The sequence below is a fragment of a genome, unplaced genomic scaffold, assembly GCF_019419815.1.
Source record: "Pyrus x bretschneideri cultivar Hongxiangsu unplaced genomic scaffold, Pyrus_bretschneideri_v1 Contig19, whole genome shotgun sequence".
Lineage (NCBI taxonomy): Eukaryota > Viridiplantae > Streptophyta > Magnoliopsida > Rosales > Rosaceae > Pyrus > Pyrus x bretschneideri.
In genome coordinates, this window is record NW_025999490.1 from 4,202,079 (window position 1) to 4,226,848 (window position 24,770).

Consider the following 24,770-nt stretch of genomic DNA (forward strand, 5'->3'; position numbering starts at 1 on the left):
TTATGTAGTGGGTGTTTTCGGCATAGAAGTGCCTTCAAATAAATTGGGGAGTGGCAATGAAGCCTTTTAGACTAGAAAGAAGACAATACCATTTACATTAAGAATGGGGATAGAAGGAAGCTATGGTTTACAAAGTGATCGATCTTTCATGACCTTATCATTTAGATGCCAATGGTAATTCAGAAGTAACTTGGAAGAAATCTAACCAGAACACCCGTATATACGAACTTGAGATGGAAGATTTATATACAGAATCGAGTCAGAAACCTGATTGCGTCCAAATAAGAACATAGTATATGTATTTAGGAAGGAAAATATGAAAGAGAGATGCCCAACTCATGCTAGGTTCTGAAGAACCGGCAGTCTGACTTCAAAAGAACAACTTGTAATATGCCAGTAAGAAGTTGTAAACTCAAGGCCTGATTCAACTCTGAAGCGTTGCATTTAGGTTTCAGATGATCATTTGTGTAGCGGATTCTTGTTGTCTGAATAGAAAGCATAACACGATGCTAATGTTCAAACAACATAGTAAATCATCACTATAACAGTATAACCACAGTTTTACATGCACTACTTTAAGTTTGTAAAGAAAAATAAGGCAACCCAACCTGTCATTGCATATAAGAAGCTTTTTTTATATAACAACTGTCGGCGATCTTGAACATGTCTGAAGCTCCTTGAACACCAGTTTTGCGGCAAATTTCTGAACTTTATGAATGTGATTAATTATTAAGGAAAATGCAACTTTATCTCAATGATCAAAACGGTGGACAGAAAAACAGGAAATTAACATCTAAAACAGTCTGAAGGATATCTTTGCTTCGTAAATGGGATGGTTAAGCATCAGTAGATTATTGTTGTTCACAATAGCTCTAACTAGCAATTCCTTGGCTTCCTCGTGTTTCTTTCTCAGCACGTTGCATATCTGCAAGGAAGATAATTGGCGATGCACAATCACACGAAATGGCGCTATATACTCAAATTATGACAGAAGATAATGATGCCTTGCAGTCCTATTTCTCTTTATAATGCACACAGAATGTTACAGTAAAAGTAGTGATAATTTACTCACATCTTCAAGCTCCGTAGCGTACGCTTCAGCCTTTTCAACATTTCCATCATTTTCCATTACTGAAGGAATATCAAGTTCCATCACAATGATCCCACAAGGACTACCGAGTTCAGAGGTTCGATGGTCATCAAAAGTGCTGTTAGTCTTGCTCTCCACATCACTCGCATGAATGCAAACCTAGCGCAAACGTAAAGAATATTTTAGTAAGTTTATCTAGTACAGGCTTCCACCTATAATTCACTTCATAGATACACTTAGCAGTCATTATAAATCATTAATACTATAGAGTTAGTTGAGAACCTGTTCTGCAACCACTTCTTTTGAAGGTTCTTTGAAGTTTCTGCACGTATTATTGGAAAAAGAATGTGAGATGTCAGCAGATTTCCAGTAAACCACTTTAGAACACGTAAATAGTAATAGGCTGGAAAAAGATTCAGAACAATAAGTTAAACACATATCTGCTAGCAAAAGAGGACCTGGATTCTTTAGGTGACTATGAAAGGCGCTTTAGAGGCTTTAAGGATGCTAAACCTGAAGCAGATCCCTGCAAAATAGCTTCGTGTAAGAAATCGAGAAAGTTAAATAAAATTTTCACAAATCATTTGGATAGAATAGAACAGAGCTTCAAATAAGAATGCTAAAGTCATGATATCATTCCAAAGAGAACTCGGGAGTTAAAGGAATGGGTTAATAATAGAAGACCTCAAATGTTTTCGCTTCAAGGAAAAGTTTGGTGGCTTTTGTTTCTCACTGCGATCAACAATCTGGGCAGTCTTTGATTCCACATTTCGTTGCACTTCCATGTTTTGCTGTGGACTCCTCAGGGAAGCATTCCATGAAACTTTACTGCCACCAATATTCCTACATTTAGAAACATCAAAACATTCAACATCACAATCAAAACATTTCTGCACAGAAAAGAACTGAAGAATAGGAATAATTACACTCGCACCATACTTTGAAATGTTCAAGGTAGAAAGGTCGGTTTTCTTCTGGGCAGGTTTGTCAGGAGAAAGTTTACTCCCTTCAGCTGTAATGATCTTTGTGTTCCTCATAGACTCCAGGCTTGAAAGCATAGATTTAGGATTTACACATGTCTGAGCACTAGGTTTAATAGTCTTCTCAATTGCGTTGGAAGGATTTGCTTGACCGCTAGAAATATTCACATGCCTGAGTACATATATTGACGATCAGATGTTTCACTAGAAGGTCCTGTGGACCATTGATAATATTGCTGAACAATGTACAAAATAAATTGTCATGTGCATGAGAATAAGCAGAGTCACATCTTTGCATAAGAACATCAGTCAAAAGAGTTTTTTATAAATGCCTTACCTTGGATCATGAAGACTTTTTCTCAGTCCACTTCCCAGGACAGGTTCCCTTTCTGTTACTTCTTTGTCAGATAGCCGTGAATTGCGAACCAGTTTGGCCCTGTTTGGTACACCATCAGACTTGAGGTCCTCTCTGTTGATGATTACAAAGGAAGGGACACTGCTATTTAGCATCATCAATAGCTTTATAGTATTTTCTACGAACTAAAATGACGTCATTTATTGTTTGAGTGATTCAAAATAATACGATATCAGTGTAAAAAGTTTACAAATCTATGTATTCAAAACAAAAAGATTACTGGAATATTGTGTCTAGAGTCATCAGCTGATAATACTAAATTTTTACATTACCTTCCCGATATTACATGTTTGGCTTTTGTTTCTTTATCAACTAACAGGGGAGTATCATGCAATTTTCTTCCAATTTGTGCATCATGAGCATTAGCAACCACCCTGTTGAGGATTATCCAAAACAGCTTATAACTTAAATGCCTAATATTCAATTTGTTAAGGGAAAAGTATCACTGTATCATTCACCTTTCCTCAATTGCAGGACGTAGATGCATGGTATCAATCCCGTCGAAACCAGATGAGAGAGATTTTGCTCCTATTAATGATGGCTGACACATTTGAGATCCAACTTCCTCCAATCTCTTAGAAATCTTTGAGTGGAATTCTCCACTTTTGCTTTCATTTGTCAGCATAACTTTATCAACTACAGATTCACTGTATCAAAAGAGGGAAAATGTAAATGACGCGTTGATACTAAAGCTCACATGTTTGCTCCCTATCAGAGCTATCTACACAGTCCAAGAGCATACCTGTTATAGATACAGATTAGATTCTGCAAGTTATAAGCATTTTTTTTTTTCCGATTAACTCAGTGGATGAGGTGGTGGACATCATTGTTATGTAATCAGTTGTCGTGTTATATATAATTTCTACGTGTGAGAGTTGTCGTTTTTCGGTTGCCTGGATATCACTACATATCATATAAGTCCAAGCCTGGCATACATATTTGGCCATGCAGATGATGAGGCTTAATTAAAAAACCAGGGATCCAAAAAGTAACAGCTCCTTTCTGATCTTAATGACGATTGCTGGATCTAAATCCAATGCAATAGTGATGTGGTTGCCATTCTAATCCCAATCAAATTAAGTAGAACTGCCACCGTCTCTGACAGTTGATGTCAGCTGAGGTAAACTAGAAAGATTATTGGGTGGAGTCTTTAGCTAGCTAGCTAGGCTGATGCTGCTGATTGCATTCGTTATCGGTCCAATGGACGCCACCTTGGATGAATTGACCCCAAGTGGATTTGGGATAAGCAATAAGATCAATTAGACATAGATTGAGTACTTAAAGGCGGTGTATTCACTTGGAACTTGTATAGGATGTAGAAAAGTTGAAAAATTCAAGAGTATTCAGTCAAAATTTTTAAAGAGTTCATAGAAGTACATAAAAATTCAGGTGTATTTAATTGTAATTTTAAATGAATGTATAAAAACTACATATTTATTAAATTAAGGGTGTAGTATATTAAGATTTATATGGACTATTGTTGAGTTTTTAAAGTGATAGACTTTTAATAACTTAGTAAACTTTTACTGATTATTATGAACTCTATACAAGTTTAATGATATACTTTTGCAGAATTCTAGAGAGTTTGATGCTAGAATGTTTTAAAATTCTATACATTTTAATGACCAATTTATTAATAAGCATTATTGTTTTACTAATGAAATGTGGTGAGGACGAAAGTAGTCTGGTGGTGACAACAATGGTGGTGGAAGTGTCATGTGGTGATTGTCAGCAAGATGGTGGTATTAAAGTCAATGTCTTTAGTGGCAGCAATAATAGTAGGGGTCGTGATTAATTGTGGTGGTGGGATGTTGAAGGAGTACGGATGGGGGAGGTGGTGACGATGGTGGTAAAGGTGACAGCCAGGTGGTGTTAGTGGTGGTCATAGTAAGGTTGGCGCTTTATGCCCATGGCAGTGATGGTGGTGCCCATGGTGACAACAGAGGTTGTGGGGATGGAGGGTAGTCATGGTAAGGCGGTGGTGGTGGCATGGTGATGAAAGTGATAATAATAATAGTTATTGTGTAATGGTGAGTAGTGTAGTTTATCATTGGAGAATTGAGAAACAATGAAATCCATCAAAATCTTACATTAAAAGCAAAACAAGTTTATCAAAATCCATGACATATTAAAATCCTTAAATTCAACGAAATTTTGAATACAACTAGATTTTTGTAGACAAAAAAAAAAAAAACATAATTGAATACCACAAGATTTTTATAGACTTTTTAGAAGGGATAATGTTAAGGAGACTAAATTTGCAAACTAAATGATGTGCTACCAATAGGAATGAGCACGTTTATCAACACTTAAGTAATAAACTAATCATCAACTTCCATATCCTTTAATTTTCCAAAGTTTATCTACAAATTTAGTCTCCTTAACATTATCCTTTTAGAAATCATAAAAACTCTTTATTTAATACTGGGTGATTTTTTTTTTTTTTAACAAACGATATTATCTACACTAGGGAGTGAGGAGTGGGCTAAGCCTCACAATGGGCTAACAATAATGTTGTTCAAATTCGTCTTTGGGGAGAATCAAACCTAAGACCTCTGACTTATAAGTGAAGAGGAATACAATTAGACCATAGTACAAAGCGGCTATACAAGGTGATTGTTATTGTCTTCTTAAATGTATTTATTGAATACATCTGAATTCAAAGTCAAGCAAAGTCCATCAAGCTCCATATACAATACATCACCCTAAAATTTGCTTTTAAAGAATTTTGATAAGAATTTTAAAATGTACTTTATGTTTTAACAAATTCAGCTTCTCTGAATTTTAAATTGTAGTTTACTTCAGTCCTTGCAAATAGGATAAAAGAAGCCCATGAGAATAAGATGGTTTGAATATTCTTCCCCCAATTAAGGTTGGTTTAAAGTATGAATAGTTGTGGTATTTATAGATTTTTCATCTTCATTAAAGCAAGTCCATCCATGACCCAAAAGGCAGGGTGAGGGCTTTGGTATTTATAATCGTCCTTGTCATTGTCGAAGCTCAATGGTGGAGTTGCACAAATGCATTCATATTTCAAAAGGCAATTTGCATGCCCTTTCCCTTGTTTTGCCCTTACAATCCTAAAATGAGTGGACTTGCTTTTAGAGTAGTTCCAGTGTAGCAAGGCCCCTTTGGACAATAGGCAACTCAATCTTCTTGAATGAATATAAACTGCATGTAGTGAATAGTAACTACAAAAGTGCATCTCTATCCCTAGACAGAATTGCCCAAACAATTTGTATTAAAATATTAGTAATTTTTATTTTATAAAATAATTAAAAATAATTTTATTTTAAATTTCGGATAGGATATTTTAACCAAAGGCGGATGAGCATGGTTAGGTATATTAGAAAAAAAAATTATACATTTTTTTTTCAACATTTTTCTGTATTTTTATAATTTTTAAATAATTTTTGTTATTTTTAAAAAATTTAAATTGAGGCTGACGGCAATTACATGGATTAGGTGCCAGGTCCGTGGAATTTCGCCTGATTGAGTCCTCTGGCTCGCCTTGAGCCCAATTACCCGAATGAGTTGGAATGTTTTAGAGGGAGAGAGAGTGGATTAGGTTGCCTATCAACAAGGCTATAGCCCACAGCGAAAGTGTTCTTAGAAGGGTAATGACAAGGCAAAGGCAAGAGCATTTAAATTGCCCTCTAAAAGGTGAGTCCCCTTATGCAACTCCACCTACTGGGTTTGGGTAAAGGCGAGTACTATTCACAAATATCCTCTTTTTTTTTTTTTTTTTTTTTTTTATGCCTTGTAAGTGTGTTTAAGTATGAACTTTATAAGTTTGTTCTTTGAAAATAAAGATCTATGTTTACCTATGATAGTTTAATTTCAAATACAAAAAAAAAAAAAGCGTCACATTACAACAAGCATAATTAAATGCAAATTAAAAAGATGATTGGATATTATAGAATAAAAAACTATCAAAATTCTTTTCCCTCCCCACCCTTCTCTTTTTTTTCTTTTTTTCTTTTTTTTTTTTTTTTTTTTGCATTTTAACGATTGGATTTATCATGACCATTTAATTTTCCTTATTATTGAATATGACGCTCCAGAACGCTGAAAATCCAACAGCTCTCGTCATGCCACGTCAAGCAGCCATTGGGATTTATTTTGCACCTGCAACAGCAAGGCCCACGAAATTAGGAGCCATCGGCCCACTCGCCCAATGCACGCATGTATTACCCGCACCAGACAAGGAAATAAAAAAAAAAAGACGTGACTGATGTCATGATGATGTTAGTCTTGCCCGCTGGCACAAAACCAACCTCAAATTTTGACATTTGTTGGCCCATCAATTACCCTAAAAAAAAGACCGGTGGAAGTAGTTTTTTTGGAGTGAAAGGTAATTTCAGTCTTTGTTCTGCCTTTTGGGTTATTGGTGAACTTGCTCCTATGAACACCAATTTATGATGATAGTGCTTCAACTTATTGTTATCGTATGTGGACTGGATCGTCTGTGTCGTTGGCCTCATACACTGTCTACATTGTTAATTGTAACCCAATAACCTTTTCTCTGCTACCAATCAAAATATGGTTTGTTAATCATTTGTTCTGTCATCCCCTATTGTTTACATGCAATTTTGTTTGCAGATAACTTGCGATCGAGGTAATTGTTAATTTTTTGTCCTTTTACTTGTCTTAATACGTTTTGGGCATGTTAATTAATACTTAGCCTATTATGGAATCAAGTGGCGCTAACCTTTTCCTAGAAAGGGCAATGGAGGCTCAAACTAGGAGGGAAAATTTTGGATATGATTAAGAGTATATTGTTCGATAATAGAAACGCTTTTTTATTCACCACGGTGACCATAATATATGTTTGCTCTTCCTTCGATTTTGAATTCAAAAAGAGGCAACCATATGAATTTTTGGTCATCAGGTGACCAAGTAAACAAGATTATGTATAATAAATGTCAAGTTTATTTTTCTTTTAAGTGTAACATGTTATATTGTTAAAGTTGTGAATTTTGTGTTAAATTTGTGAATATATGATTTCCAACTAAAATTGGATCTTCAATAACATGGTATGTGCACTCACCATGCACGCGTGCTGGTAATGAAGTTGTGATAATGATCGTGGTGGAAGTGTCACGTGACGATTGTAAGCAAGATGGTGGTATTAGAGTTATTGTCTTTAGTGGCAGCAATAATAGTAGGGGTGGTGATTCATTCTGGTGCATGGCGGGGAGGTGTAAGGATGGGGGAGGTGGTGACGATGGTGGTAAAGGTAACAGTCATGGTGATGGTGGTGGTCATAGTAAGGTTGATGGATATGCCCATGGAAACGATGTGGTGGCCATAGTGACAATGGTGGTTGTGGGGGTGGAGGGTGGTCATGGTAAAGCAATGGTGGCGACATGGTGATGAGCCACTGACGGGGTTCAAACTCACGCCGTCATTCAATGACTTAACTCCTTTCCACCAATGTGGTAAAGGGCCACCTACGGTGGTGGAGTTTATCATTGGAGAATTGAGACACATTGAAGTCCATCAAAATCTGAGGGACGAGGTTGGTTTTGATATGACAAAAAGATTACCGTAAAAGCAGTAAAAATTCATCAAAATCGATGAAATAATAAAATCTTTTAAATTCCATGAAATTTTGAATACACTGGAGTTTTTGTAGACACACAAAAAATCATAATTGAATAACACAAGATTTTCATAGACTTTTTAAAAGTTAGAAAAACATTTTGTTCAATGCATGGTGATTTTTATTGACTCCTTAAAAGTATATATTGAATACACCTAAATTTCAGAATCAAGCAAAGTCCATTAAGCCTCATATACAATAAATCACCCTAAAATTTGATTTTAAAAAATTTTGGTAAGAATTTTAAAATGTACTTTATGTTTCAACAAATTCAGCTTCTCCCAATTTGGAGAAAATTCACTCAAAATATGTCTTAGAGCCAATGAAAACTCCATCAAACTCCAATAACCAATAGTAATAAATTCCTAATAATCTAATATAGCTTTCATTTTATTTTCAACACTGTCCCTTGATCCAATTTTCAGTCAACGGTACCTATGGATAGGATCATAGGGTTCTCTCAGCAGCCTTTTGCTGCAAACCATTGTACAACTTTAACCCTATTATTCAAAGGGATAAAACATCAATCGCTCCATTTTCAGCATTACACTTTCTACGCAACTTTCTCAGATTATTTTCATTTGAGTTAATAGCCATGGGGTGAGACTCAGTTGAAATCGACTCCATTGAGTAAAAATAGGGATGATCAGGGCAAGAAAAGGAATGCCCTAGTCTTGAGTTTAGGGCCAAAACCCTTACCTTAGGCCTAGGTGTTTCTGTTTATTAGCAGTAATGCCAATGCTAGAACTTTTTGTAGGAGTTTCCGTTTTGTAGCAATATATTCAGTTTGTTCTAAATTTAAATTTTATTAACAATATGACTGGCACTTAACAATCGCCTTGGTCAGGTGTTTTTTTTTTTTTTTTTTTTTTTTTTTTTTTTTTTTTGCTTTCTGTTTTTTGTAATTACTTGCTTCCATACGTAGTGAACAACGTTGGCAATAAACTATCATAACAAAACAAACACCATAAAACTGATCCATAAATAATTACATGTGGGATGGCGTCCTCCATCAAACGACAAAAAAGCATGGGGGCTAACGTTCGAGTGCATTCTATTGATTCCTCAATGGTGTGGTTAGACTAAGCCTCGTGCACATAAACACTAATCTAATCTTGTCCTCAGAAGATTTTGGTTTGCCCTTTCGCGTTTCTTAAATTGTTCCAGCTAATGAAACGGAGGCTTAAAGCTTTCTTCTCTTAAATCTTAAGGTTTCCCTATCTGTTATGGGGCATGACAGAGACTTCGTAGTTTTGGTTTCTTTCCATCTCCACGCGAGCTCTGTTTCATATATATACTTTGCACAAGCTTTAAAATTTGTTCATATATGTGTTTTGCTTTTAAGCTCATTGACAAATTCTTGCGGACCTACCATGCATGCTTGGGTTTCACAAGTTATAGCATTTAAACATTTGAGACTGAGAGTTTTGACCATACAGATGTAACACGCAAGAATGTGCGGCGTGCACATGCATGCATGTCCATGTAGGAGAAGGCTTGCATACATTATATATATTTGATGCATAGCTGGTACTTGGGGCAATTTAGAAGGGTCTTAGAAAGACTGTAAATGTGATGTAGATCGTATATTGCGGAATAGACCGACGATAAAGTTAAAAGACATAAATTTAAATGTAAGAAGAAAATTTTGTAAATTTGAATTCTAGTGTCTGATTTGGGATATAAATTTAACAGTAAGAAGAAAATTTTGTAAATCAATCTCAGCCACAAGTCTTCAAGTGGATTAATGATTCCATATACACATTTATCATGCATTCGAAATTCAAAAGGACAAATACACACACACACATATATATATGCTGTTTTTTTTGTATGTGTTATTGATGGCCACTTACTATATAGTTTAAAAGTAGAAAAGAGTTTTGACTTTTGTTAATTTATACATGATGGTTGCATTTTCCCTGTATAACACTTGCAGCTTAATTTAATATATGAAGGTGCTTCAAGCATAAACACAAAAAAAAAAAGACTACTGAACACGATAACATATATGAGGGTACCTACCTGCATTTCATATGGACTGATAAAAGAAAACAGATAAACCCTGCAACACAGAACGAGTTCAACTTCAAGCTTTGTAATTGTATGTAGAAATTATAACACTTTGATCATTGATCAAACCCTAATGCCTTGACTTTCTAACTGTGATGTGACTTCAAAATCTATGTGAAGTCAATGTGAGGAAATTAATATTTGGTTTGATAAGAGAAACATTCCACTTGGGAAAGCTAAATACCTTTTTAAATATAATTAGCACATTTTTTCTTATCCCTTGTCACTTCCTAGTTCCTAATATAAGAGCATTAGCTATCATTTTCTGTTCACCAATATAAAACTTAAAAAGATATCCAACTATTTTTCTACCCTTCCGTTTTTCAGATTTCTTTCCCATCATCATGATTTTGTGGAAAATGATAGTCCCTTTACTCTTTTCCCTACCATTACAATTGAAAAAGATATATTTATCGGCGTGTTCGGATCACAAGCACATATATTTTATGTCATTATACAAATGAAAGGACACTTAAAAAATAAAAAATAAAAAAATAAAATGTTCCCTCCACTTAGTGAAAAACATATGACGTACCGTCCGTATTCTTGTTACATTAAAAAAAAATCTTGAATAATGAACAAAATTAGGTAAATATATTGCTCAACCGCTGGTACATTTTTATTTCAAAAACCAGAATTATCATTACATATGATACAGTACTAGTAACTTCTCTATGCCACGATTGATAACTAACGATCATAACAAGTTCCTCGAGGTTTCAACAGATTTTCTGGTTCTGAGTACATGCACTCATGTAAAATACACTCAAAACTGAAACATACTTATGCTAGTGTTGATACTGATTCTTTTTATGATGTCTGGGATCAGGACCTCCGGGACTCAATCGCTTCGGGTAGTAACGAGTTTGGTTCGCGTCTTTTCTCAACCAAACGTTCAGTAGTTCCCTAGCACTTCCGGCCAATGCGTGTCTCGACCTGGTTAAATTCCTCTCCTCCCGACTCGGACTGAGACGCCGAGTTTCAGCACTAGAAAATAGCAGCAGCATTAGTACAATGCAGGCACAACATCTCCAGTTACTGAGCATTTTTCTGGAAAGGGTTACATAAAAATGCTAGGCTTGTTGAGACTCCCCAAGTGAGTATGGTGTATATATATAGATTAGACACCATCAAAAGTGTTCGATTTTTGCTATAATATTATTCAAAGTGGGTGGAAATGGGACCTCACAAAGCCCATATTGTAATGCTTTTTTTGTTGTGTTTTGTAGTAGAGTTCTTGTACCTTTTGACCCCTTTTTCACTAATCGAAAATAACAAATACCGACCAACTCTTTGTACTCAAACAATACGCTACATCACACAGCCCCCAACGCCACCCCCCCCCCCCCCCTCTCTCTCTCTCTCTCTCTCTCTCTCTTCCCTCCCCCCCACCCTCTACTATTAGATTAAGTCTATAAGCTGGGACATTTAAACTGAATAAAATTAAAGCCGGCTAAAAATTATGTGTGGCCGGCCGGATTTTCTTTCTCTATACTTCAAGTAAAGTAGAGTTATAGGCTCTCCATGTCCACATTCTCCTCAACTTTCCATCAACGAAGGAAGAGACTAAGGAAAGCAAAGGGTCCATATATAGTATTACCAACTGAAGCCACCGAAAATCCTCAAAATATTCGTAAGATGTTACGATGTCGAGCGCCATTGAAAACTTCAGTGTCGTCGTCGTTTTATTTTGGGAATTCACAGGTTTGGAGAGGAGTTCACGAGCTAAAACAATCGATGTGTTGAGTCTTGTAATGTATTTTTCAATAATGGGTGGATAATTGCTACAGGCATCTCGGATAAGTTGGGTAGGTGATTTTAGTTATTACATGAATTTCAAATTATGTAGTGGGTGTTTTCGGCATAGAAGTGCCTTCAAATAAATTGGGGAGTGGCAATGAAGCCTTTTAGACTAGAAAGAAGACAACACCATTTACATTAAGAATGGGGATAGAAGGAAGCTATGGTTTACAAAGTGATCGATCTTTCATGACCTTATCATTCAGAAGCCAATGGTAATTCAGAACTAACTTGGAAGAAATCTAAGCAGAACACCCGTATATACGATCTTTAGATGGGAGATTTATATACATAATCGAGTCAGAAACCTGATTGCGTCCAAATAAGAACATAGTATATGTATTTAGGAAGGAAAATATGAAAGAGAGATGCCCAACTCATGTTAGCTTCTGAAGAATCGGCAGTCCGACTTCAGAAGAACAACTTGTAATATGCCAGTAAGAAGTTGTAAACTCAAGGCCTGATTCAACTTTGAAGCGTCGCATTTAAGTTTCAGATGATCCTTTGTGTAGCAGATTCTCGTTGTCTGACTAGAAAGCATAACACGATCCTGATATTCAAACAACATAGTAAATCATCACTATAACAGTATAACCACAGTTCTACATGCACTACTTTAAGTTTATAAAGAAAAATAAGGCAACCCAACCAGTCATTGCATATAAGAAGCTTTTTTTATATAACAACTGTCAGCGATCTTGAGCATGTCTGAAGCTCCTTGAACACCAGTTTTGCGGCTAATTTCTGAACTTTATGAATGTGATTAATTATTAAGGAAAATGCAACTTTATCTCAATGATCAAAACGGTAGACAGAAAAACAGGAAATTAACATCTAAAACAGTCTGAAGGATATCTTTGCTTCGTAAATGGGATGGTTAAGCATCAGTAGATTATTGTTGTTCACAATAGCTCTAACTTGCAATTCCTTGGCTTCCTCGTGTTTCTTTCTCAGCACGTTGCATATCTGCAAGGAAGATAATTGGCGATGCACAATCACTCGAAATGGCGCTATATACTCAAATTATGACAGAAGATAATGATGCCTTGCAGTCCTATTTCTCTTCATAATGCACACACAGTGTTACAGTAAAAGTAGTGATAATTTACTCACATCTTCAAGCTCCTTAGTGTACGCTTCAGCCTTTTCAACATTTCCATCATTTTCCATTACTGAAGGAATACCAAGTTCCATCACAATGATCCCACAAGGACTACCCAGTTCAGAGGTCCGATGGTCATCAAAAGTGCTGTTAGTCTTGCTCTCCACATGACTCTCATGAATGCGAACCTAGTGAAAACATAAAGAATATTTTAGTAAGTTTATCTAGTACAGGCTCCCACCTATAATTCACTTAATATATACACTTAGCAGTCATTATAAATCATTAATTCTATAGAGTTAGTTGAGAACCTGCTCTGCAACAACTTCTTTTGAAGGTTCTTTGAAGTTTCTGCACGTATTATTGGAAAAAGAATGTGAGACGTCAGCAGATTCCTGGTAAACCACTTTAGAACACGTAAATAGTAATAGGCTGGAAAAAGATTCAGAACAATAAGTTAAACACATATCTGCTAGTAAAAGAGGACCTGGATTCTTTAGGTGACTGACAAAGGCGCTTTAGAGGCTTTAAGGATGCTAAACCTGAAGCAGATCCCTGCAAAATAGCTTCGTGTAAGAAATTGAGAAAGTTTGATAAACTTTTCACAAATCATTTGGATAGAATAGAACAGAGCTTCAAAGAAGAATGCTGAAGTCATGATATCATTCCATAGAGAACTCGGGAGTTAAAGGAATGGGTTAATAATAGAAGACCTCAAATGTTTTTCACTTCAAGGAAAAGTTTGGTGGCGTTTGTTTCTCACTGTGATCAACAATCTGGGCAGTCTTTGATTCCACATTTCGTTGCACTTCCATGTTTTTTCTGTGGACTCCTCAGGGAAGCATTCCATGAAACTTTACTGCCACCAATATTCCTACATTTAGAAACATCAAAACATTCAACATCACAATCAAAACATTTCTGCACAGAAAAGAACTGAAGAATAGGAATACTTACTCTCGCACCATACTTTGAAATGTTCAAGGTAGAAAGGTTGGTTTTCTTCTGGGCAGGTTTATCAGGACAAAGTTTACTCCCTTCAGCTGTAATGATCTTTGTGTTTCTCATAGACTCCAGGCTTGAAAGCATAGATTTAGGATTTACACGTCTGAGCACTAGGTTTTATAGCCTTCTCAATTGCATTGGAAGGATTTGCTTGATCGCTAGAAATATTCACATGCCTGAGTACATATATTGACAATCAGATGTTTCACTAGAAGGTCCTGTGGACCATTGATAATGTTGCTGAACAATGTACAAAATAAATTGTCATGTGCATGAGAATAAGCAGAGTCACATCTTTGCATAAGAACATCAGTCAAAAGAGCCACATTCTTAATGATAAGATATGCAAAGTAAAGTACAAGATGGAACAAGGTCTTTTATAAATGCCTTACCTTGGATCATGAAGACTTTTTCTCAGTCCACTTCCCAGGACAGGTTCCCTTTCTGTTCCTTCTTTGTAAGACAGCCGTGAATTGCAAACCAGTTTGGCCCTGTTTGGTACACCATCAGACATGAGGTCCTCTCTGTTGATGATTACAAAGGAAGGGACACTGCTATTTAGCATCATTAATAGCTTTATTGTATTTTCTACAAACTAAAATGACGTCATTTATTGTTTGAGTGATTCAAAATAACACGATATCAGTGTAAAAAGTTTACAAATCTATGTATTCAAACACAAAAAGATTACTGGAACATTGTGCCTAGAGTCATCAGCTGATGATACTAAATTTTTACATTACCTCCCGATATTACATGTTTGGCTTTTGTTTCTTTATCAACTAACACAGGAGTATCAGGCAATTTGCTTCCAATTTGTGCATCATGAGCATTAGTAACCACCCTGTTGAAGATTATCCAAAACAGCTTATAACTTAAATGCCTAATATTCAATTTGTTAAGGGAAAAGTATCACTGTATCACTCACCTTTCCTCAGGACATAGATGCATGGTATCAATCCCGTTGGAACCAGATGAGAGAGATTTTGCTCCTATTAATGATGGCTGACACATTTGAGATCCAACTTCCTCCAATCTCTTAGAAATTTTTGAGTGGAATTCTCCACTTTTGCTTTCATTTGTCAGCGTAACTTTATCAACTGCAGATTCACTGCATCAAAAGAGGGAAAATGTAAATGATGCGTTGATACAAAAGCTCACATATCAGAGCTATCTACACATTCCAAGAACATACCTGTTATACATACAGCTTAGAGTCTGTTAGTTATAAGCATTTTTTATTTCTTTATTACATTATCGTAAGCATGTGCATGTATCAACTCAAAAATTAAATGGTTCTATGCATTCCTCGTTGTTTCAGTAACAGATGCACCTGAGTTTCTGGGTATTGTTAGTTTCTGTATTCAAAACCATTATGACTCATGACAGTTTCTACTTCTTATAGCTCCAAACATAAGTTAGTAACTTGAAAGATGGAATCAATGAAACAAAGGTGGCAGCTATCAATATGCTCAGAGATTTTCTGACCTGCTCTCTGCAGACAAAGGAATCTTTGAAGTCGAATTTTGGTCATCCTTGATACTTTTGATGTTAAGCAGCGTCTTCCTTGAGACGAATGTATTGAAATTGTGTTCAAGATCTAAATCATCTATAGCTGATTCAGTGTTTTCAGTCGAGATATCACTGCCTAACTTTGGTTCAGTGTTTTGTGTAGATATATCACCGCCGGACTTACTCCCATCACCATTCTTGCTATCTGGACTGTCAATGTTTACTGGTGATGAATCCTTCAAAGGCAAGTCTTCACTATTAGGACCGTCTCCTGCTGACATTTTCTCATCAACATCGGTATTAAAATCTGTCTGAAGACAACCATCATTCTCTCCTTCAAAAAGGGTACCTCCATTTGAATCAACTCCTCCTACAAGTTGACCAGACAAGTCATCTGTTGCCGGTTTAGCATATGGTTCTGTGGCCAACTCCTCAGATAAATGACTTCGCTGATCTGATTCTTCAACACTCTTAGTCATTACCTTTACTGGAGACCTTGGACCATATGGAAGTTCCAGATTTTCCGATCTAGATTTTGATGGGCAATTATCATTGATAGAAATAACCTTCCGTAAAATAACTAACGAGGTATCAATCTTTGAAGGGTCTACTCTCTCAGAACCACCATCAAGTGTACTAATATCTTCAGCCAGGTCAATTTTAGAGCCTTGAGGTCCTCTTCTATCAGAAAGAACCTCTTTTCTGCTATCTTGTTTCTTATTTGAACTCCTTTCACTTTTCTTTAAGTTTGGATCAAGATCAAAATCATCCAACTCACTTCCAAGAAAGAAAGTGTCAGGTACAAGTACACTTACATCGCTTACGTAATTCAAATAACGAAACGAAAAGAAAATACAGAGCTTACTCATTGAAATCAAAAGAGAATTTAAACGGGTCTTGTCTCCCTTGACGGTTTCCTTTGGAAGGTTCTTCTTCAGATCTCTCCTTGGTTTTTGCAGCTTTTCTGGGCGGGCTTGAGAAATCAAGGTCTGGCATGTCCATTTTGAAATACGATATCTTGCCAAAGTCACCATCCAGATTGAAATCCATATCCCTGAACAGAAAAGGCAAAAGGATTCTTATAAGATTTGTCTGAGATTTCTAGACTCAAACTAGCGTACATTTATTGGAACTGTATCTGTATAACTGGAATAAGCATACTTGAATCCCAAATTCTATCCTCCTTTTCAAAACAACTTGCCACATATTGCCGCGAGTACCAGATACACCAACTAAACGCATAATGGTAGACAATTTACCCATGATACCATACAGAAGCGAAAAGTAACTGTCACGCAAACCCTTAATCTCTAAATATAAGGAACCTGTTAATGTTTAGCAAAGATGGTTCTATAATTTAGTTAAAGAAAAACGCTTCGCAGTACTTACAGCTTCTCAAAGTCAAACACCTTCTTCTTGCCTTTGGAGCCTTTGGAAACTGTATCAAAGTGAAAATCCATTCCATCATCTTCCATTACTGATATTGATTTCCAGGAGGTGAGAAATTCGTCTCCTATTTCCTCATCTGTTATAAGAGGAACATAGGATCTGATTACATTGTTCATGTCAAAAGAAAAGTTCAGGCTATTAACCCTCACTCGGAAACTCTTCTTGCATACAATGACTTACACAGCAAAGATAAAGGCAAGGGACCAAAAGAATACTTAGAAATGAACTTTTTCCTTTTTAATATAATCTCTGCAAATTACACTAACTGTCAACAACTCACTGCGTATTCCAAATCAGGAAGAAGGATTTCAGTCCTTTACCACATTATGTATTTTCCATCCACCAAATTGACACTCTAGTAATAAAAATTTAAAGAGGCCTGAGAAAACTAAGAGCTTCAATCTACGAAAATTGTAATGATCAGTATATCACAGAGCAAAGCTAAACATAATACACCTCAAATTAGTGTAAAAACTGTTGATTGCTGTGAACTTTTTTCATTAGGAAAATCCAGTGACAGAACAAAGTATGATCTTAAGCAGCAACAATTAATCAGATGATAAGTAAGGGGTCAAATCGAAACGATAACCAAAGGAACTAGCCAAAACATAACTCTCGCCTAAATTTGAATAAAAAAAGGTTAGCAAACAGGAACAGTAGCACATTAGAAAACATGAATTTAGAGATTAACGGAGTAATTTCGAACAGCAAGCTTCAAGATGAACAGAATGGAGTCCAAAATGCAAGCGAATCTACAACCTACCACAAGCTCAGCATTAGGCTCAGCAAACCAAAAAAATGGATCACATACTACTTGCATGCACTTTCTGGGAAAATAAGCAAAATTTCCTGGAAAATACTCGGAATGGAGCTCAAAATTCAATCAACTCTACGATCTACCAGAAGCTCAACAAACAACGGAATCGATCACATTATGCTAGCTACTGCATTCAAATTCACAAGAAATTAAGCAATTTTTTTAGGAAAATACACGGAATCCATCAAGAAACGCACAAAACGAACAGCAACTAGTTCAAACATTCAAACGGATTCTCTTGGTCCAGAACGCATTGTACTGCTCAAGAATCCGAAACTTTACGTAGCGATTAGGGATTGAGAAACTCACCGATTTCAGAGCCGAAAATTGAGAGATAGAGATTGTGGAGGTGCGAGTTGCGAGTTGCGAGTTGCTAGTGAGAGAGCTCGTTGCTTGGTAAAATGATATCTGACCAAATGTGCGAGTATTTATAGTTCTCCAAGTTTAAAGAGGTGGGATGGATACAATTGACGGATTAGCGTGCTCTTTAACCTGGATTAGTGTAAATGCAAATTGATTAGACTTGAGCGTTGGTTTTGGCCCAATTAAATTTGCCAAATGTGGATTTCGGCTCAATAAAAAAGGCCCACAGTAATAAGAGTGGTTGGGTTTATTGTTTTCCTTCTAATTTTATTTTAGAATATTAGGATGGTTGAAAGTGTCACACTTAGTTTTGATTCCTAGCTTCGTGATTAATCCAGTGGTGGTTAGATGAATCTTTAATGTCTCTGCGAGTCTTTACCAATTCTCAAAAAGATGAACATCGTGATTCATACGATGATGGCCATAATTCAGATGAAACAAGTCCTCCTAGGTCCGTAAACCACCTTGATAGTTTTAGCCAATTTTTTTTCATTTCTATCGTTTGGAAATGCATTAAAGCAACTGAAAGCATTTTTAGTAGAAATGTTTTTGAAATCAATTCTTATTAAAAATCCAAGTGAATCTTGGAAAAGCACTTGAAATACTTCCTGCAGGAGGCACATATATGATATTTCTTTCAAAAAGCACTTGAAGTGATTTTAGAATCCAAAATCAATCTCATCAAAAACGTTTTTAATTATTTTAAAAGCAAGTCTCCAACGAGTCATAAGTCTAACCGATTTCAGAGCCGAAAATTGAGAGATAAAGATTGTGGAGGTGAGAGTTGCGAGTAAGAGAGCTCGTTGCTTGGTAAAATGATATCTGACCAAATGTGCAATTATTTATACTTCTCCAAGTTTGAAGAGGCGGGATGGATACCTGTGACGAATTAGCGTGCTCTTTAACCTAGATTAGTGTAAATGCAAATTGATTAGGCTTGACCGTAATAGGCTAACACTGGTTTTGGCCCAATTAAATTTGCCAAATGTTGATTTTGGCCCAGTAAAAAAGGCCCACAGTAATAAGAGTGGTTGGGTTCCTTCTAATTTTATTTTAGAATATTAGGGTGGTTGAAAGTGTCACACTTAGTTTCGATTCCTAGCTTCGTGATTAATAGGATGGTGGTTAGATGAATCTTTAATGTCTCTGCGAGTCTTTATCAATTCTCAAAAAGATGAACATCGTGATTCATACGATGGTGGCCATAATTCAGATGAAACAAGTCCTCCTGGGTCCGTAAACCATCTTGATAAATTTAGCCAATTTTTTTTCATTTCTATCGTTTGGAAATGCATTAAAGCGACTGAAAGCATTTTTGGTAGAAATGTTTTTGAAATTAATTCTTATTAAAAATCCAAGTGGATCCTGGAAAATCATTTGAAGTGCTTCCTGCAGGAGGCACATATATGATATTTCTTCCAAAAAGCACTTGCAGTGATTTTAAAATCCAAAATCAATCTCATCAAAAACGTATTTAATTATTTTAAAAGCAAGTCTCCAACGAGTCATAAGTCTAACCGATTTCAGAGCCGAAAATTGAGAGATAGAGATTGTGGAGGTGAGAGTTGCAAGTAAGAGAGCTCGTTGCTTGGTAAAATGATATCTAACCAAATGTGCGAGTATTTATAGTTCTCCAAGTTTGAAGAGGCGGGATGGATACCTGCGACGGATTAGCGTGCTCTTTAACCTGGATTAGTGTAAATGCAAATTGATTAGGCTTGAGCGTAATAGGCCAACACTGGTTTTGCCCCAATTAAATTTGCCAAATGTGGATTTTGGCCCAATAAAAAAGGCCCACAGTAATAAGAGTGGTTGAGTTTTTTGTTTTCCTTCTAATTTTATTTTAGAATATTAGGGTGGTTGAAAGTGTCCTACTTAGTTTCGATTCCTAACTTCATGATTAATATGATGATGGTTAGATGAATATTTAATGTCTTTGCGAGTCTTTACCGGTTCCCAAAAAGGTGAACATCGTCATTCATACGATGATGCCATAATTCAGATGAAACAAGTCCTTATGGGTCTGTAAACCATCTTGATAATTTTAGCCAATTTTTTTTTTAATTTCTATTGTTTGGAAATGCATTAAAGCGAGTGAAAGCATTTTTGGTAAAAATGTTTTTGAAATCAATTATTATTAAAAATCCAAGTGGATCCTGGAAAGCATATGAAGTGCTTCCAGGCCCATATATGATATTTGTTACAAAAAGCATTTGCAGTGATTTTAGAAGCCAAAATCAATCTCATCAAAAATATTTTTAATCATATTAAAAGTAAGTCCAACAAGTCATAAGTCTAACCAATTGTTCGTACAAAAGTTCAGAATAACCTTTAGAATTAAACGACAACACAAAGAGTACCGAACTAAACGTACAAGATAGATACAACTGAAAATTTATCCACATATCCTCAGCCTCACAAACCTATAGACTGTCGGAAACCATGCCTACCTCCGAAGCTCAAGAAGTATACTTACAGTCGAATACGGAGTTGTAGTCCCACTCCCTATTCCCTAAACACTTCGTCCATGGCGTCCGTACTCGGAAGTTGCTCGACAGCAGCAACTGTGGCCCCTCGACATCTCTCATCTCGCACTTCCAGGACTTCAATTCCCTCTCTCTCCATATGCCCAGGTAATCATTCCCCACCAAACAGAAGAAAACCCACTTCTTCTTCCAGCATCTGAACCATGATTTGGGATTGTTTTCTGCAATTTGATTGAATAAATGAAATACCCAGTTCGTAATTTGGTGTTGTTGGTGTTTTGATGGGAGATTTGATGTGGGTTTTGGCTGGACAGTGGTGGTGGGTTGCTGTTAATTTGAATGGAATTGTGTGTTTTGCATTGCAGGGAAGAGTTTTGGGAGGAAGTTTTATGGAGGGATTGGGGTTCATGGAAAGAAAAGGTCTCAATTCCAAGTGACCAATGTTGCTACTGAAATCAGCCCTTCTGAGCAGGTCTGAATTTTCTTCATCTAATTGCAGTATTTAACAACAAATTTTTTATTGGTTTGGTTTGATAAGTTCTATTACTAATAGATGAAGTTTAATTTGAATTGGTGGTTCAGTTTTTCTGTAATGTTGGAGAAAGAAAGATTTTTTGCACTCTCGATGTTTGTTGAACCGAAAATTTCGAGAAATAGTTTGTAGTTTATTATTGGGAATTATACATGTTATGTAAAGATTTAGGTTGTGGAATTTATGTGTGACTAATTGTATTCAGGCACAGAGAGTTGCTGCTAAGGAAAACCAGAGGCCAGTATATCCATTTGCCGCTATTGTAGGACAAGACGAGATGAAACTGTGTCTTCTGCTCAATGTGATTGATCCCAAGATTGGTGGTGTCATGATCATGGGAGATAGGGGAACTGGAAAATCCACAACCGTTAGGTCTTTGGTCGATTTGCTTCCTGAAATTAAGGTAGTTTCTGGTGACCCATACAACTCAGACCCAGAAGATCCGGAGTCCATGGGTGTGGAAGTTAGAGAGAGCATTGTGAAGGGGGAGCAGCTTCCTGTTATCAAGACTAAGATCAACATGGTTGATTTACCCTTGGGTGCTACAGAAGATAGAGTCTGCGGGACAATTGACATTGAGAAAGCTCTCACTGAGGGGGTCAAGGCATTTGAGCCTGGCCTTCTTGCAAAAGCTAATAGAGGAATTCTGTATGTGGACGAAGTTAATCTTTTGGATGATCATTTAGTGGATGTTTTATTGGATTCTGCTGCATCGGGATGGAACACGGTGGAGAGAGAGGGTATTTCAATTTCACATCCTGCCCGGTTTATTTTAATTGGCTCAGGCAATCCAGAAGAAGGAGAGCTCAGGCCACAGTTGCTTGACCGTTTTGGAATGCACGCACAGGTTGGGACTGTGAGGGATGCAGAGCTCAGAGTGAAGATTGTGGAGGAGAGGGCTCGGTTTGACAAAAACCCTAAAGAATTTCGGGTTTCTTACGAAGCTGAGCAAGAAAAGCTTCAGGAACAAATCGGCTCAGCTAGAAGTTATCTTCCATCTGTTCAGATTGATCAGGACCTCAAGGTGAAAATCTCCAAGGTTTGCGCAGAGTTGAATGTCGATGGATTGAGAGGAGACATAGTGACTAACAGAGCTGCAAAAGCCTTGGCTGCTCTAAAGGGAAGTGATAAGGTGTCTCCAGAGGATATTGCCACTGTCATCCCTAACTGCTTAAGACATCGTCTTCGGAAGGATCCTTTAGAGTCGATCGACTCCGGTTTACTTGTCATGGAGAAGTTCTATGAGGTGTTTAGCTGAAGGAGACACTGAAAGGCCCCTTACTTTTTTAATTTTGTTGGCAAGATTGTTTTTGTTTAAATTCTTTTCCGGGTTTTAACCCATCCCGCTTTTACACAAGCACATTTAGGTTTCACCATCAATATGTTCCGACTACTGTGTTATATTATGGTCTATTTTTTCAAGAAGCATGAAGCTCAGTTGAACTATCTGTATATGGATCCAATTTTTTGCCTATGGTTTCTCCTAATGTATTTACCGTTGCACGTTGACCTTTCGGTTCATAAACTTGGTTATTATAGTCGGCTTTGTACCTTGTATAAGGCAAATTTTCCTGCAACAGGATGCTATTGTGGTGGGATGTCAAACCAATCATGCAATGTCTTGCCCTTCAACTTTTTCACACGGCATTGCGTGATTGGAGGAATGATGATCTTTTCCAATACAAATGGATAGCAAAGTAAATATTATTGCAGGAATGATGATCGTTTCCAATACAAATCGATACAATTCGTTGAAAATAATTTACGGCATTATCGTATTTCTATCTACAACTCTAGGAACCTTAAAACGGGGATTCTGCTCCACAAAATCTGGTGGCCGTTTGTATACAATTGATGCGGCCCTAATCAAGATGCCAGCAGTTAAACCCCAGATCATGTACTTCTTGTTCTTGGTTTCGTAGTCGAAGAAATGGATCAGAAACTTGTCTCCCATCCACTCTCTCTCATCTGATGTCCGGTTTTCATCCTGAAGCAAATGCATACACAACGATCTTCAAGAGAATCAAAACATAACTACATAATTTGTAATCAGAGTATGAAACTAAAACGAGAGAAACCTTGAGGAACATTTCCAAGGGGGCATCGAATATTGCTTCCACTTCAGCAGGATTTGGATCAGGCATGAATGCTTCCTTCTCATTAAGTATGCCAATAACCGGAACAACCCTTAGTAGGTGCTGTGCACAGAAACCCAATGGTTAGCAAAATCAAGTTCCTCATCCAAAATAGTCTTTCAAGTTACAAGTCCAACACCGAAATTTGCATTGTGTACATCGACCCTAACCACTACGTACCCTATTTTTGAAGTCAATAAAAGCACTTACTCAACAATACAGACTACTACACTGCTCTTCCCCAAGACCAACTTCCAAAATTTTCGATCGCCTTATGTGAAAACTCAGGATTCGGATACACGCGATTAAAATTTGTAAATATTAAGGACATGTACTCAACAGAACAACATGAAGCACGAATGAGTACAAACTAAATGGCCGTGTCAGCCAGACACTTCTTAAGAACACCTCCAATCTACCAATATGATTACTCATTTTTCCGGAAACTGATACTCTAAGCCGTAAACTCAAACTCATTTTGCAAACACAAAGTATAAGATAACTCGAGCATTTCTTTCTAGTCTCAAATCAAGTTCCCAACTTTCACCTTCCAATGCCGAGAAACTAACGCATAAATTCGCAACTTCACAAACATAATTCAACTAACCAAGTTCTGTGTCCACTCAATTGCACACATTTGAGCTCAATGAAACCAAAATTTAGAACAAATCATGATCAAACTTTATACCTTTGATAGGAATGGTTCAAGAACAGTGACAACGTTGACAAGCTTGGGATCCAAACCAATCTCTTCTTTCGCCTCCCTCGTCGCCGTGTCCCCGTCATCCTTATCCCCCTCCTCTGCTTTCCCACCCGGCAATGAAACTTCACCTGCAAAAACACAAAACCAAAAATAAAATAAAAAACCAATCTTTCCCATTGTCTTTCAATTTTCTCGGGAAACAAACAAAGGGTAACGAAAATTGCACACACCGGAGTGAGTGGACAGCTTCGATGACCGCTTAGTGAGAATGACGCGGATATCGCCGGCGTCCCCTTCAAAGAGGCAGACCAAGACGGCGGCTCTCTTGGGTCTGAACTTTTCTGGGTCCCGCGCAACTGGGGTGTCGGATTCGGCAAATCCCACCTGGGACACGACCTTGCCGGCGGTTTCCTCGATTCTCTGCTCCTCAATGTCGTCGTCGGAGGGCAAAGGCGGCGGCTTGTAGAGGCGGAGCTGCTGGGCCAAGGCGATGAGTCTCTGTGAGCCTCCGCATGAATTGGGCGGCTCCATGAGTAGCGGAGGCGGTGGTGATAGCGTTCTGAGGATTGAGATCATGGGCTGCGCTTCGGCATATTAATTAGGAGCTTGAAAACTTAGGTTTTAAGGAAAATTATAAAAAGGTCGAGTTTTTCGTTAAAGTTTTCTTTTAATTATTAGGCTAAATTACATAAAAAGTCCTCTA

General features: G+C 37.0%; 3 protein-coding genes and 2 long non-coding RNA genes across 5 annotated transcripts; 1 reads left to right on the plus strand and 4 right to left on the minus strand.

The window, feature by feature from the left end:
* Positions 1 to 724: 724 nt before the first annotated feature.
* LOC125476350 lies at positions 725 to 2,234 on the minus strand. Its single transcript, XR_007257626.1, has 4 exons — positions 2,030 to 2,234; positions 1,775 to 1,933; positions 1,073 to 1,616; positions 725 to 925 (listed from the first exon to the last, which is right to left on the minus strand). It is a non-coding gene; the product is annotated as an uncharacterized LOC125476350 (long non-coding RNA).
* Positions 2,235 to 12,076: 9,842 nt separating this feature from the next.
* On the minus strand, positions 12,077 to 12,721 carry LOC125476349. The gene is made up of 2 exons (XR_007257625.1): positions 12,613 to 12,721; positions 12,077 to 12,513 (listed from the first exon to the last, which is right to left on the minus strand). It is a non-coding gene; the product is annotated as an uncharacterized LOC125476349 (long non-coding RNA).
* A 1,092-nt stretch (positions 12,722 to 13,813) lies between these two features.
* Positions 13,814 to 18,989, minus strand: LOC103939275 (uncharacterized protein At4g18490). The gene is made up of 9 exons (XM_048582303.1): positions 18,949 to 18,989; positions 16,972 to 17,107; positions 16,448 to 16,636; positions 15,559 to 16,359; positions 14,999 to 15,181; positions 14,814 to 14,914; positions 14,463 to 14,594; positions 14,023 to 14,246; positions 13,814 to 13,939 (listed from the first exon to the last, which is right to left on the minus strand). Exons 2-7 carry the CDS (start codon positions 17,055 to 17,057, stop codon positions 14,485 to 14,487), a joined length of 1,470 nt encoding a protein of 489 aa, XP_048438260.1. The 5' UTR covers positions 17,058 to 17,107; positions 18,949 to 18,989; the 3' UTR covers positions 13,814 to 13,939; positions 14,023 to 14,246; positions 14,463 to 14,484.
* Positions 18,990 to 20,580: 1,591 nt separating this feature from the next.
* On the plus strand, positions 20,581 to 22,675 carry LOC103939184 (magnesium-chelatase subunit ChlI, chloroplastic). Its single transcript, XM_009349275.3, has 3 exons — positions 20,581 to 20,844; positions 21,063 to 21,169; positions 21,435 to 22,675. The coding sequence occupies exons 1-3, from the start codon at positions 20,739 to 20,741 to the stop codon at positions 22,485 to 22,487; spliced, it is 1,266 nt and encodes a 421-aa protein (XP_009347550.1). The 5' UTR covers positions 20,581 to 20,738; the 3' UTR covers positions 22,488 to 22,675.
* A 240-nt stretch (positions 22,676 to 22,915) lies between these two features.
* Positions 22,916 to 24,699, minus strand: LOC103939031 (nudix hydrolase 15, mitochondrial). Its single transcript, XM_048582304.1, has 4 exons — positions 24,298 to 24,699; positions 24,053 to 24,195; positions 23,308 to 23,427; positions 22,916 to 23,216 (listed from the first exon to the last, which is right to left on the minus strand). The coding sequence occupies exons 1-4, from the start codon at positions 24,641 to 24,643 to the stop codon at positions 22,992 to 22,994; spliced, it is 834 nt and encodes a 277-aa protein (XP_048438261.1). The 5' UTR covers positions 24,644 to 24,699; the 3' UTR covers positions 22,916 to 22,991.
* Between the last annotated feature and the right edge of the window lie 71 nt (positions 24,700 to 24,770).

Coding starts and splice junctions, on each gene's coding strand:
- LOC103939275 (XM_048582303.1), bottom strand. CDS start 17,057: ATGGAAGATGATGGAATGGATTTTCACTTTGATACAGTTTCCAAAGGC. Junction 14,915..14,998: donor CATCTATGTCCTGAGGAAAG/GTGAGTGATACA, acceptor AATCTTCAACAG/GGTGGTTACTAATGCTCATG. Junction 14,595..14,813: donor CAAACATGTAATATCGGGAG/GTAATGTAAAAA, acceptor AATCATCAACAG/AGAGGACCTCATGTCTGATG.
- LOC103939184 (XM_009349275.3), top strand. CDS start 20,739: ATGGCGTCCGTACTCGGAAGTTGCTCGACAGCAGCAACTGTGGCCCCT. Junction 20,845..21,062: donor CTCTCTCTCCATATGCCCAG/GTAATCATTCCC, acceptor TTTGCATTGCAG/GGAAGAGTTTTGGGAGGAAG. Junction 21,170..21,434: donor AAATCAGCCCTTCTGAGCAG/GTCTGAATTTTC, acceptor AATTGTATTCAG/GCACAGAGAGTTGCTGCTAA.
- LOC103939031 (XM_048582304.1), bottom strand. CDS start 24,643: ATGATCTCAATCCTCAGAACGCTATCACCACCGCCTCCGCTACTCATG. Junction 24,196..24,297: donor GAAGCTGTCCACTCACTCCG/GTGTGTGCAATT, acceptor GTGTTTTTGCAG/GTGAAGTTTCATTGCCGGGT. Junction 23,217..23,307: donor CCTTGGAAATGTTCCTCAAG/GTTTCTCTCGTT, acceptor CATTTGCTTCAG/GATGAAAACCGGACATCAGA.